Source organism: Cryptomeria japonica, chromosome 9 (genome assembly GCF_030272615.1).
Source record: "Cryptomeria japonica chromosome 9, Sugi_1.0, whole genome shotgun sequence".
NCBI classification, from domain to species: Eukaryota; Viridiplantae; Streptophyta; class Pinopsida; order Cupressales; family Cupressaceae; genus Cryptomeria; species Cryptomeria japonica.
Window position 1 is genome coordinate 246,561,410 of NC_081413.1, and position 15,170 is coordinate 246,576,579.

General features: G+C 38.5%; 1 protein-coding gene across 1 annotated transcript in view; it reads right to left on the reverse strand.

The window, feature by feature from the left end:
- Positions 1 to 15,170, reverse strand: part of LOC131049988 (alpha-mannosidase I MNS4) — a 195,946-nt gene that overhangs the window by 171,624 nt on the left and 9,152 nt on the right. Inside the window, exon 2 of the mRNA XM_057984108.2 lies at positions 51 to 170. Coding sequence (XP_057840091.2) covers positions 51 to 170 — 120 coding nt within the window. The remainder of the gene's footprint in view (positions 1 to 50; positions 171 to 15,170) is intronic.

A 15,170-nucleotide genomic window follows, 5' to 3' on the forward strand; every position in this document is an offset into this window, starting at 1 on the left:
GTATAATCCACACTAGCAAATAATTCCAGCGTGACAATTTCCAATCTTACAAGTGTCAAAGCATAGCCACCCAATGAGTCTTCTCCTGTACAACTGAGAGGCCTTAGCTCATCGCGGGGGAAAGCATGTTCCATATAACCATCAAACGCATGATAAAACATTTGCTTAACCTGCACCATAAAAATATCAACATGTAAGTAAATAAGACTTGATGCTCCACCTTAATTGTAAGTTCTAGAAGCAGTTCTTCAGCGGATATTGTAGGAAGATTATATCGTAACAAATAGCAACTGAAACGTACAACAGTAAACAACAATAGAACTTTAAGCAAAAATTATATACCAATGGTTAGCTACTCTTGAAGCAAGGCCATTATGGCTTATATTCATAAAATACTTGTTTGCATTCTACAGCTAAATATTCGTTTAGTAAGGAGAAAAGGAGACCATAATAGATTCCAAGTTTGTCCCAAGGAGTCAATTGTAATGTCCCCTACTAGTTATAGGCCTTTTTAACAGTAAGTAATGTATAATTTTAATACATATATGACTTAATTTAACTAGGAGACAATTACTATACTTAACTTTTCATAATAGTTCTTACTTAATGTGATTACGAATCCAGTTATTATCTCAATACTACAATATGATTATAATCAGAAAATCATAAAGTACATAAATTAAGATTTGAGACTTACCATATGTGAGATGAGTGGTCTCTTGTAAGGATGACCTGCACCCAAAATGAAAGGCAAACACCTACATACATGTTCAATCAACATCAGTACTAATCCATCCTAATGCAAGCAGACAAAAGTTGGTAAATGAGACATAAGTGGGGTTGCGTGGGTCTGTTGTCTACCAAGCCCAAGGAATGGTTGCTTCTAACATCCTTGCTAGACTTGGCGGCCCATGTTGCTTGCCCTTCATGTCCATTACCCATGCACACTTCACCTTGTGAATTTGGCATAGAGAGTAAAAACTGGTTCCTTGACTCCCAGAGTCCTTATGACCCCTGGTGAGCCCGTCGTTACAACTGGATTCCACCTCTAATCTTCCCCCACTAGATGCAACAGTAGATTGCATACATTTTATATGAAAATAGATAAATAGTGCTTCTGTATTGCAAACAGTTTCAATCTAATATTAATTGGCAATTTGTATTAAATAGTTAATTGTATGAGACTAATTCACCCATGCGTGCAGATCTAATGGTGTTACCAGACCCGAATATTAGTTATTTCTAAGCTTATCATGCTGTGAACTTATATCAAGATATCATGTTATCTAGCAAATATGACCAGTGAAATTAATCAGATATGTGTTAAGTATCTGACATTAAAGTCTGATACGCACATTATCCTTGTTGTAGTAATTCTGCAGGGCTGGATTCGTGTTGATTTTGGTACCCTGAATGCAGACCCTCAATTCTGGGTTTGACAATTCCTCTATGCTGTTGATGCCACTGCAATTGGTAGAAACGACTTCTTCATGAATCGCATATTCTCCTTTTTTCTTCCTCTTCAATCGGACTCAGGCCTGATTTCCTTCCTTCCTATCTTCTATCTCCCTCCTTTGTATGAGACTATAATACATATATATATATATATATATATATATATATTCCTCAAAATCGAATGGTTGTGTCTCCTCGAAAGCTTAGAGACAAGTCCATTCTTCACGTGTCCCCTCATAACAAATTGGTGGTATTTGTTGATTATATAGAATCGCTACCTTAGTCAATATCGTTCTTCTTGGATATAAACATAAGTTATATCATTAATAAATAACTACTTATTAATGCATTAGTTTGGATGTAGATATCGGTTCTGAGTTTGTATCGGATTAGAAATAGATCTGCTTAGATTATTTACTATTTAATCGGTTAAAAATGATTATCTCTTCCGAATATTTATAATTTAAATTAAATAAATAAGCAACTAGAGATAGATCGAATACTATTATATTAACTTGGTACGGGGACATGACATCGTTATCATGCCTTCTCAATCCCATATGGTAGTACTATAGTTGCTGCCCCTATAATCAACAATATGGTTAGGAGGTGATAGTCGCTAGTCAATGTCAATCTTACGGATCTTCATCAATTCCTCTAATTGTTGTCTCTGAGCCTGAAACAATCTTCATAATGACATCGATTAGTTGCTGGTTTGCCTCCTTGTTTGAGTCGATGTTATTAATAATATAGTTGTTAACAGTAGTTTGTATATGTTTCGGCACCCTTAGATACGATAGCCTCTGCAATTGCCGTTTCTTTCTCTATATTATTGATACTAATATCCATGATGCTTACGTTCCTCCCTTCCTTGTTAACACTAGTACACATGATCACCACAACTGAGTGCATTGCTCGATATATTGATGGTACCAATATCGTCTCTGCTGTTCCTATGCCTTTGACATCATAATTTTCTCAATGATGACTGTTGGTGGCATCAATCAAGTTGACTCAAGCTTATGAGTCTTCAACCCATCGGTTTGCTTGCTAGATATAATAGGCTTGATCGGTTCTTAGTTTATGTGTATTATAGTTTTAGTTGTTGTGTATCAGTCTTCTAACTACCATTGACTTCTCCTCTTGATACACTTTTGCAATTTTGTCTCTCCAGGAGACTTCTCAAAATTGAGTTACTAGTTAGGGTTTCAAACGAGGTCAGGACATCAATTGCAATGCTCCCAAGGAAACGTCTCCTGCCAAATTTGACCCCATCCCCATAGGGTATGTTCCATGGATGTGAGGATGGGTAGGAAACGTTCCAACCCCATCCCTCAAGTTTTAGAAAAAAGGGAAATGTTCCGGGTACTTGGTTTCTTTTAATAGGAAATGCCTAGGTACATTAGGAGATGTCCAAACATCCCCCTACCATCCAGGGGGTGCAGACATGTTTTCAATTGCTTTTTGACTCCATACAGCTGGGATGAACCATCAACCTTCAGCATTAAATATAAATACCTGTTTTATTTTTCATATGACAAGTTTGAGGGGTGTTGTAAGAGGTAGGAACACATCAAAAGATAATTTTAGGATGTTGATTTCATAGTCCTTACATTATTGATACTGTCACAGATCTATATTGTCTTACTAGGATATGGAATCCCTTTAATCACATTTAGTAGCAGGGCCATTGTAACTGTATGAAGGTATTTTCTTAACATGGTGTAAGAGAGAGCTAATCCCTAGAAGACACTTTTCATGTTATTGACATCTCAGTCCATACAGGTGATATCACATTCCTGTAGAGTACATCTGGGCAATGAAAAATATCACTTCTTGTGCTAGAAGGGATAATTGTAGGTACATCCCAGCTATAAAAAATTTCCACAGCAGCAGGCATATCAGTAATAAATGATCATAAATGTACAAAAAAAATAAGTAATTTCAACATTAAATGTAAATGCATACCTTTTTATTTAATATTAACAATTTTACGGCCAGTTTACAAAGGTAAATTCAGAAATACACATCAAAGGATAACTTCAAAAAGTTCATGTCATCATTCTGTACACCTGCTGTCATTTTTTTAATGTCCCCTCCCTAATTTGCCCTAGAATCACAAATGCAACAAATTAGGGTTAGGGTTGCATCTACCAAGTTGAATATCTCTTTAAAGTTTAAAGTTTAAAGTTTAAACAACATAATTCTTGGATTTAAATACTGCAATCATAAAATAGGAAACATATATAATATATATATGCATATTTAATCATTAGAGTTAGACAAAATCACATTGCATTCACATACTATCAATAATATTATTATACATGCATATTAGGTTTTGGAGGAAGAGACATGATAGGTCCGTCCAAAGCCATTTCTACACTAAGCCCAAGAGTGGATGTTTGCCAGAGCCCTCTTTGCTCGCTTAACAGATTGTACCTAATTTTCCCATCAATGTCTCATCTTCCCAAAGACAAGTGCCATCTTGCGGAGTTGGGCATGATTGTAAGGGTGTTCCTTGCAATCTTCTAGGGAGTTTCCTGACGAGGGGACATGAGGATAGGTTTCAAGGACCGGGGGACCAAGGGCCTAATTTGGGGGCAATGAGGAGACGAGGGGAACAGCAGCGGAGCGATGGTTGACTGCTGATGTTTGTTGTGAGATATTCACACATCGCTCCATTGCAAATGGGGACCCCCCACTTTTTGCTTTCTAGGGTTAGTTCTTTTAGTTTTGTTGTTGGTCATTTTAGTGTCTTAGCCTTTGCATTGAAAGGATTGAGTTTCTCAAAGGTCATCAAGCCAGGTGGATCTCCTCAAGGTGAAGTGAAGGAGGTTAGGTCAGTTGAGTGATTAGGGGTTATTTAGATCATTCCTAGGGTTTTTTGTGTACTATCTAGTCACGCTTCAAGTTGCTAAATCAAGCCTTGGTTGAATGCATAGTGTCCTCCTAAGTCTCGTCCCTTACATCAAGATCAAAGCGAACTCACCTTACAAGTTTGGAATGTCATCCTGATCCTGAAGTGTCCTGAAATTTGACTAAGTCAGGAAATTTGAAGGAACCTCCAAAAACTAGATTTTGCATTATAACTCCTGGACGTCCGAAACCACTCTCAAACATCCTGGCAATATATATGGAATATAACTTAAAGTATAAGAATATTCCATATATGAATCCTGACGAAGAGACTAGCTTGTCAAAAGAACGTCATGTTGGAGGAGAGGTGAGCGAACTTCATGTTGGAGGAGAGGTGAGCAAACTTCAAGTTGAAGGAGAGGTGAGCGAACTTAATGTTGGAGGAGAGGTGAGCGAACTTCATGTCGGAGGAGAGGTGAGAGAACTTCATGTTGAAGGAGAGGTGAGCGAACTTCACGTTGCTAGAGAGGTGAGCGAACTTCATGTTGAAGGAGAGGTGAGCGAACTTCATGTTGAAGGAGAGGTGAGTGAACTTCATGTTGGAGGAGAGGTGGGTGAACTTCATGTTGAAGGAGAGGTGAGTGAACTTCAAGTTGAAGGAGAAGTAAGCGAACTTCAAGTTGAAGGAGAGAGGAACGAACTTCATGTTGAAGAGGAGAGGAGCGAACTTCGTGTTCAAGAGGAAAGGAGCCAACTTCACCTTGGAGATGATAGGAGCGAACTTCATGTTTCACCACCATAGAGCGAAATTCCTTCCTTCACAAATTTGCATTTTAAAACGAAATTGACAACTTCAAGTTCAAGCACTCTGGAGCAAAGTTCATAACCTAACAAAATGAAGCGATATTAAGACAAAATATATCAACTTCGTGCATTGAAGGAGAAGAGCGAAGTGCTTACTTCATGAGTTGAAGTGAGTGAGCGAGGTTTTAACTTCAATAGTTGAGAAAGGTGAGTGAACTTCATGTTTTCACCAAGGAGAGTGAATTTCATAAGCATGAGCACAATTGAATAAGAAAAGGATAATCGCCCAAAGAGGATACAATATCAAATGAACTTCATGATCTCATTTAGAGGAGCAAAGTAGAGCGATCTTACAACTTCATGCATTGAACAAAGAGAACGAAGTGCTTACTTCATGAGTTGAAGGGAGTGAGCGAAGTTCTCACTTCAAGAGTTGAAAGAATGAAGCGAAGATCATGAATCAAACAAGGAGAACAAAGCGTATGCAAACTAAACTTCAAGATTTGACCTACATGAGTAAACTTCACAATTTGAAGGGTATGAGCAAAGTTCAAGGAAATGAAGAAGATTAAGGCAAGGAGAAACTTAATGAACATTAGGGATGGAATACACTTCAAGAGCCCCTCTTCACGAGCAAAAAGCAACTTCAAGTGTTGCTTCATGATGGCAAATCCTCTTTATATGCTTTAATCAACCTATATTAAGTATGTGTAATCCTTGCTTGTTTGTTATGCAGGACATGAAGAGTCACAAGAGAAAAGGTTTGGAGTTTCAAAGGAGAAAGATAGCAGTGACATCAGAAGTACATCAATACTTCAAAACTAAGATCTACACCTCGCACATCTATGATTGAAGCCTACATCGAGCACGATTGAAGAAGCAAACAATTTCAGAAGAGTTAATCAAAGTTAGAAGATCAAACCTACAAAGGGCAAGTTGGAGGTCGCATCCCAGTCATCATCCCAGTCACTATCTCTACCAATTAGAGGGGTTCCACATCTGCATGTCTTGATTCAACGTACTTGACTCACGAGTGATGGCAGGAACTCCGAGGCACCTACCCCTGATATCTATTGGTCCACACTTTTTGAATGTAATTTTCTCACTAGCTATGGAGAAGTTTGTTATAACAAACCCTAATTAGGGTTTTATTGTAAAATCTTGGCCATTGATGGAGATTCAATCCTGGCCATTCAATGTAAATGAACTCTCTATAAAAGCTCAGAGTCTTTCATTTGTAAAGGTTAATAGCTATTAGTGAATAGTTAGCAAATAGCTAATAGTTAATAGCTAATAGTTAGGAGAGAATAGAATAACAATTAGAATTAGAGTAGATTAAGAGAAGGAAGAATTGTTGGTATGACTTGTAAATGAGATATTCTTTTCATTGAAGTTATGGTGAAATTCGTTATTTCAACAAGCCTCATGGTTCTACTTCTCAATTTATTTTCATGTTGATTAGATTGAATGGAAGAAGTTGTTGAATGTATTTATGTGGAATCTATTTAGTCCATACCACTAGCCTCTTACTGATTGTAAGTGTGCTTTGCGTGGTCGACTGGAGTGACATGAGCTTAAACTCGAATCGTCCTACACTGATTGCTTATGAATTAACTTGAATGCCGATCAATGTTTGGAGGTATTTATTCGAACATCTTTGAAACGTCCTTAGAAGATTACACTAAGCTTGTGTCAAATTGTTCAGTTTGATGGTGAGACCTTGCTTAGTAGGATTCCACCTAGTCATTCATCTATCTTCTTACATTCTAGGTCCTAGCATAGACTTCTCACACCCTATTCCTTTTGCTCCTTTTTTATCTTCCAATCGAATAGATAGGATCTAAGTCCCAGTAAATCAAGCACTTGGGCATTCGAATGTATGTCCCCTTGTGATTCCAGCATAATCACATCAAACCAATGAGCTTATCCACGTGTAGTGACCCTACATTCATGAACCTTGGAGTCTTCTCGAATGGTCCTTAAGCAAATCTTCAGCATCCCAGAGATTTTGTTCAAGAGAGGATAAGATACTTATGGTATTTTATTTTGTGTTCGCATGTGCGTAAAAAACACATCAACAGAATTGGCGCTAGGAGGGCATGATCGCGATGAATGCCTAAACAACTGATATCCAGATTCTATCAATTCATGTTTGCGGAAGTAATCTTAAAGAATTTTTCATCCTTGTCCCATGCTCAACAGAATTAAGAGGGCATGATAGCGAATGTGAACTTTTGAATAGGTGAATCCAAGGAAGATCAATGGAGAGTCATCTTCACGCTCAACAGAATTGAAGTACAAGGAAGGCATGATTGTGGATACATGAATGAAGCAGTTGATGCTGGAAGTCATCCTTTGGTAGACTTGCGAAGAAAAGAAGCAGTTCACGCAGTTGGAACCAATTGAGCTTTCGAGTTGAATTTGAGATTTGCTAGATCTCTCTTATTCCAAAAATCAAAAAAAAAGTAAAAAATCAAAAAATCAAAAAGGGAAGATTTCTCGATGGAGCAACAACAATCTTACAATGAGCAACAAGTTGATATTCCTCAACTTTGGTGAAGATTGAATGCACAACTTTACCCACGCCGCTTGTCCGAGTTTGCAAGGCTAGGGCAGTGTCGAATCTATGAGACAGATGAACATGATGAGATGCATTGCTTGAAATACTTATCAAGGATGGAATCAGCAACGCAAGGAAAGATTTTCTTTTGGGATGTTCCTAGGCCGGAAGCAGAAGAAAGCAATTTTAGTATCCTAGAAAGAAAGGATCCTCTTTCAAGTTTCTTATGGATGATTGAAAGCCAACTCATCTTGAATGGTGAAATGCATTTAGAAAGCATATTGCTACCATTGTGGTGTAGGATTCATAATGCACCTCACTCCGAATTTACTTGCTCGTTGTGCGAAATGGCTATCAACCAAGTCAGATATCAGTTTGGATTGCTAGCCTTATCCGAGGAAGAGTGTATTGTGAATAGATCATGGAGTGTGTACCTCGCAGCTCAATTCAGATGAACATATGAACAAGACATTGCTGCATCCCTAGACAATGGAGAAAGGCAGTTGCATGTTGATGCCACAAGTTCACCTAATGATCAATGTATTGCAATGGATAGCTCACCATACTTTGCACCTGAAGAAGAGTGCTATGGAATGCAAGTTGAAGAAACAATTGAAAATGCTCAAGTAGTGACAAACGATGATCAAGTGTTCAACAAGCAATCAAGGAAGAAGACGACTCATTCCTTAAAAAAAAAAAATTCATGCTACGAAAGGAAATCCTTGAGAAAGAGATACAAGAAGATTCAACTAGCACTCTTGAAGGAGGAGACAATCATATAGACATGTTGAATGAAGAATTGCAAATCATCATAAGTGAGCCCAAATATGAAGAACAATTCGAGGGGGCGCTCAGAGACGTCATTACCATCATACTAGTTGAGGGGACGCTAAAAGATATCATGGAAGAAGTACAAATGGAATCACTGCCAAAAAAATTTCAAGACAAACAAGTTATGGTGAGTGATGTGATTCATCATCAACTTTGGCCTCCCAAGGCAATGCTTGAAGATGAAATACCACCAAAGATCGTATTTGATGAACTAGAGGAAATCTTTGAAGATCAAACACTCAAGGAGACTCTCATTTTCAAAGATATGCTTACAGAATTTCATAAGGATGCATGGTTTATGCAAGATGTCATTGAGAAAGAAAAGAAGGTCGGACTATTTTAGGGGCACTAAGCTTATTCAAAGAAGAGCTCGCAAGTGAGGATCAACAAGTTGCCAATGCTCGTGGAATGGTACATCACCAATGGCGACCTCCTGAAGTTGTCGATGATCTCGCTTCCGACAATACACTGAATGGCAAGCAAACACTTCCATTCGAGCACGAGCGACGTGAGGTTGTCTCTAACCTTGCTCTCAATTTTGAATGAATTTGATTACGGGGATTTGGGGAAAACAACTTGCATTTGGATAGATCACGGTCCTAATGAATTGCCTCAATTGCTTATCTTACGTGAGGAATTACTTGAATATGATAGATGCATGGTGAGAGCTTGTTTTTCCGTATTCAAGGATGAATTTGCTCGATTGCGAACTATCACTTTTGCCACACTCCTGTTGCAAAACCTGAGAAATCATGTAAATTCATGTACATATGTCGTTTATTCAAGTCGTGTCAAGTACAAGAGTCTTGTATATAACTTCAAAAGTAGGTTTTCCTTTCGTGTGTTTTGGTTTCTTTAGAAGTCTTTTGAGCCTCGTTCTTAATTTGCCTTGAGTCATTTGACTCATGATCTTGAGTGGCTCAAGTAGTTTAAGTGTTTGCTTTCTTTAGTTCGTTTGCTTTTGGTTTGCCTTAGTGTGGTTTGTTTTTGTGTGCTTTAGCTTAGTTTGCTTTGAGTTTAGTGTGCTTTTGAGTCGGTCGGTTTTCTTAGTTTAGGTGTCTTAAGTCGGAACCTTCATTTGTGAGAAAGGCATTTGTGTTGTTTTCTCACACACTAGCAAAATCTTGGATCTCGTGTTTGGTCCATTTCTTAGATATCTATTCATGAAGTGCTTTGAATCCGAGGTTATTCCTCTCCGGCTTTATCATTTGGTTAGGACTTGTACTTGACCTGGAAGAGAACCACTTTCTATGTCTTGATACCAACATCTTTTGGTTATTATATCTTTACACACTAATAAACTCCGAGTCATTATGGTTTTCAGGGGAAGCCGTGATTAGTGAAAAACTCAAAGTCTAGCTTCAACACCACTGTAATCATCAAACCCAAGTGAGCTACATTGCTTACTATTGAGGTATTCACACATCGCCCCCATTGCAAATGGGGATCCCCCACTTTTTGCTTTCTAGGGTAAGCTCTTTTAGTTTTGTTGTTGGTTGTTTTAGTGTCTTAGCCTTTGCATTGAAGGGATTGAGTTTCTCAAAGGTCATCAAGCCAGGTGGATCTCCTCAAGGTGAAGTGAAGGAGGTTAGGTCAGTTGAGTGATTATGGGTTATTTAGATCATTCCTAGGGTTTTTTTGTGTACTATTTGGTCATGCTTCAAGGTACTAAATCAAGCCTTGGTTGAATGCATAGTGTCCTGATAAGTCTCGTACCTTACATCAAGATCAGAGCGAACTCGCCTTACAAGTCTAGAATGTCATCCTGATCCTGAATTGTCCTGAAATTTGACCAAGTCTAGAAATTTGAAGGATCCTCCAAAAACTAGATTTTGCATTATAACTCCTGGAGGTCCGAACGACTCTCAAACATCCTGACAATATATATGGAATATAACTTAAAGTATAAGCACTTATACTTAAATGTTATATTCCATATATGAATCCTGACGAAGAGACTAGCTTGTCAAATGAACTTCATGTTGGAGGAGAGGTGAACGAACTTCATGTTGAAGGAGAGGTGAGCGAATTTCATGTTGGAGGAGAGGTGAGCGAACTTCATATATATGTGTATGTATGTACATACATAATATGTATGTATGTATGTATGTATGTATGTATATACATATATGTGTGTGTTTGTGTGTGTGTATAAGATCATGATTACCAAGGGATATAAATGCAATAGTTATACCACAAAGTGTTAGTTCTAATAATAATAATATGAGATGTCGGAATCTGTCTCCTTGATCGCTGCCTTTATCTTAGGGATCTGATCTCTAGTTGATGTTCGATCTGATGGTGTTTGTGTGATTCCCTGATGGAATTGTGGACGTTTGATCTTAAGTCTATTTGCTTCCTTAAATTGGAATGATTTTCCACTTGATCCATTGTGATAATTCCTTCTCTTCCATGATGCTCCATGATGATTCTTGGAGGCCAATTATTTTTATTTATACCTTCTTCTATCTTCAAGAGTCACGTCTCTTCCAAAGGGGCAAGTGTTTGCAATGGTTGTTATTTGTCTTCACACCTTTTTGCTTTTAACCAATCGCACTTTCTGGATTTAATCTTTCCTTAACTAATCTCTTATCGTATTAGTATAATATCTTCGTATTATATCTTTCTATTCTATCTAATGGTCAATATTGTATATTTTGTACATATTAAATTCTTTCTAATTATGACGATCGTTTCTCAATAGAAACATCGTTCCCTTGTAATCTATAAATGAACATTTTGTTCATTCGTTAATTCAATCAATTTTTTACCAAATACTTTTGTATTATGGTATCAGAGCCATAGGCTAAATATTTTTTTCGAAAAATTTTATAATCCTTAAAAAAACTTTTAGTGAAAATATTTCGAAGAGAATTTTTTTTTCCAAATACTCCAAGTAGCGTTTTTAGTCCTGCCTATGTCTGTTTGTGGGGTTTCACGTGATTCTTTTTCGTGTTTTCCATTTTCCGCCCATTTGTTTTCTTCTGCAATTTTTCACGCTCGTAATTCTAGTCTTCTTCCGAGCTCACGCAACTTCTTCGTACCTCCATTCGTGCATTTTGCGCGATTTTTTTTGCGTTCTCTCTGCTCACAACCTATGATTTTTTCTCTCGCGTCGCGGCCCATTTTGCTCTTCCCACAACGTCTGTATTTTCCGATACAGGTTTGTGATTTCTAATGGCGGCAACGACATTTTTCTGCACCCCGCAATTCTACTTGCGATTTTTTTCACCCTCGATCGGCATTTTTTCATGATCTCTATACCCTTCATTGCAGATCTTTGTGACCCAACAGCACTTGCAAACTTCGTTTTCCTAGGCGGTAGCAGTATTTTTTTTGCCCGATTGGTGATTTTTCGCGAATTTCACGATCTAGGTGTGCGATTTTCTACAGGTTTTGGTGATCTATTTTCTTTTTCGAGCCACCTAGGGTTTATTTTCAACCCTCCATGTTTTCCAGCAGCCAGTCATAAAGAATTTCTGGGTTCTTTTTTCGCATCTAGGGTTTCTCAGAAAACTACTATCTGGGTTTTTTGGGGTTTTTCATAAACTTATCTAGGTGCTCAAAAATCTGTACATTGGGATCCGTGCCAAAAAAATTCTTCATTCCACCTCGAAATCAATGCCAGTTTTCTGCCTCCATTTTCTTGTACGCGTCGTGTATACACAATTTCACGCATCTTCTGCCTCGATATTCATGCCAGCGGATGCTCACAATTTTTGAGTATCATGTTATTGATAAGTTGGTTCTTGGCAAAGTCTCAAGTCCCTCTGCAGCCGGTCCTGATCAAACCAAGTTCGATGAGCAAAATTGTGAAGCTGTCATGCTCATCAAGCTCTCAATGATCAACAATCAGCTTCCTTAGATACCTTCCGACAAAACAGCTGCCAAGATATGAAAGCATCTCAAGACACTACATAAGACGTCTGATATGACAAGAGCCTAATTTCTGAAAAATATGCTCTTCTCTTGTCATGGATGAAAAAAAATCCCTTCTGGATCATCTCAATCGGATCAAGGAAATTCATGACCAATTGGAAGCCATCGGCCGAAAAATGGAGGACGACATGGTCGTCATAACTTTGAAAAATTTGCCAAAGTCCTACGAGCATTTTGTCGAAACTCTCAACATCAACTCAACTGGTGTTGATTTGAAGTTCATTGATCTCTTCACTAAACTTCTGCAGCAGGATCGATGGAAGCAATAGTTTGGCAGCGATACCAGCTCATCGTCTACAAAACAAGCATTCACAGCCAAATCCTTTCAGAAGGATAAAGGCAAATCTCAGTCTTCTCAGCCCTCTCAACAAAAGAACTCTACTCCGTCTTCAGAAAGCTCGAAGAAGAAGAGTGCTCATTGCAATTACTGTCATAAGTTTGGTCATATGAAGCTTGAGTGTCGTAAACGCTTGGTTGCACAAGCTAAGCAAAGTGGTTCGCAACCAAAAGCAAATGTAGCGGAGCACACTAAGTAGAGTGAGTCTGCCTTATACGCCTTCATGGCTAAAAGACCTGCTGACCATGTCAAATCCTCTGCCTGGTATATAGATTCAGGTGTTTCACACCACTTCACTCATCGCCGGGATTGGTTCACTGATTTTCAGCCTTACTCAGATTCAGTTATTTTTGGAGGGGAAGGGTACACAATTGTCGGAAAGGGCAATGTGCAGATTCGATCTAGAGAGAGGAAATTAATTTTCCTCGATGTGTACTATGTTCTAGGAATGTAACTCAACCTTCTCTCAATCAGTCAAATTGTGAGACATTCTCCTCCACTCAACGTGACCTTCAGTTCACATCAGTGCAGTATCATTGATCGGGAGACTCAAACAACTATTGTTGTGGGTCTTGAGAATCATGGTCTATTAAGATTAGTTGATTCTGGTGATTCTCAAGAGCTTGCCATGGCAGCCAAGCGCTCCTCTGTTAGTACACTCTGCATCAACATTATGGGCACTTGAATGTGAACTATCTATCTCAGCTTGTTCAGGAAGATCTTGCCATCGGATTGCCAAAAATTCAGACCCAGAACCTTGGAGTTTGCAGAGCATGTCAAGCTGGCAAAAAACATCGGACTCCGTTTTTGGAAGGCGACTTCTGGAGAGCCTCTAAGGTATTGCAACTAGTCCATGTTGATATTTGTGGGCCTATGTCTACTCCTTCTATCACTGCGTCCAGGTATTTTCTACTTTTTGTTGATGATTATAGTAGAAAAATGTGGGTGTATTTTCTTCATCAGAAATGAAAGGTGTTTGTTGTTTTTCAAAAATTTAACGCTTTAGTAGAAAAAGAGTCTGGTAATCCTATTGTTACTCTTCGGTCTGATAATGGGGGAGAATTTTGTTCTTTTGCCTTCTCCCATTTTTGTGAACAACATGGCATCAAGCGCCAACTCACTACACCTCCCCTCAACAAAATGGTGTCGTCGAACAAAGAAACCACACGATTACTAAAATGGCCTGGTCTATGCTTGAACACAAGAGTGTTCTGAAGAAATTTTGGGCTGAAGCAGTCAACATTGCAATCTATCTTTTGAATCGGTCTCCTACTATAGCTGTGAAGAAGAAGACTCCAAAAGAGGCCTAGTCAGGCCACAAGCCCAGAATTAGTCACCTGAAAGTTTTTAGCTCCACTACTTTTGTTTGGATCCCTTATGCTAAGTGCACCAAGTTGGATGCCAAGAGCCAGAAACTCATGCTTACCAGCTACAGTGATAATCACAAAGCCTACCGACCAGTTGACATCGAGACAAATTGTCTCATCTTCAATCGTGACGTGGTTTTTGATGAGGAACGAGGGTCATTTCAGCTCTCTCCTCCAGTTGTAAATTCAAAGGATCAACCTTTGAAGGCTTTAGACTTGGGTGTCTGTCTCATCAGTCTCATCAGTGCAACAGGATTAGACGGAGCGAAGATCCCAGACTCATCAATTTCACAGATTCGGATTGGGCATTGTCTGTTGATGACAAAAAGTCCACTTCCGGGTATGTCTTCAGTTTGGGCACCGATGCTATCACTTGGACCAGTAAGAAGCAGCAAGTCATAGCTCTTTCCTCAACTGAAGCTAAATATCGAGGAACAGTCAAGGCAGCTTGTGAGGCAATTTGGCTTCGAAGGATGCTTTCAGACATCCAACTATCTCAAGCCGATCCTACACCCCTCTTCTGTGACAATCAAGGGGTGCTGAAACTTGCCAAAAATCCAATCTTCCATGAGCAGACCAAGCACGTTGAGTTTCATTGTCACTTCATGTGCAAGCTGGTTGAAGATGGATCCGTGGATTTGCAGTATGTTCCTACTAAGGACCATACTACAAATATCCTCACCAAGTCCCTACATCTAGATAAGTTTGTTAAGTTCAAGGGGCTGCTTGGTGTAGTAGACAGATTGACCATTAAGGTAGGGTATTAGTATAATATCTTCGTATTATATCTTTCTATTCTGTTTAATGGTCAATATTGTATAGTTTGTACATATTAGATTCTTTCTAATTTTGACGATTGTTTCTTAATAGAAACATCGTTCCCTTGTAATCTATAAATGAACCTTTTGTTCATTCATTAATTCAATAAATTTTTTACCAAATACTTCTGCATTATATCGATCTTGTTATTCCTTCATTCCTTTGTTAGTGGTAGACAGTGATTGATCACTAGTCTGGA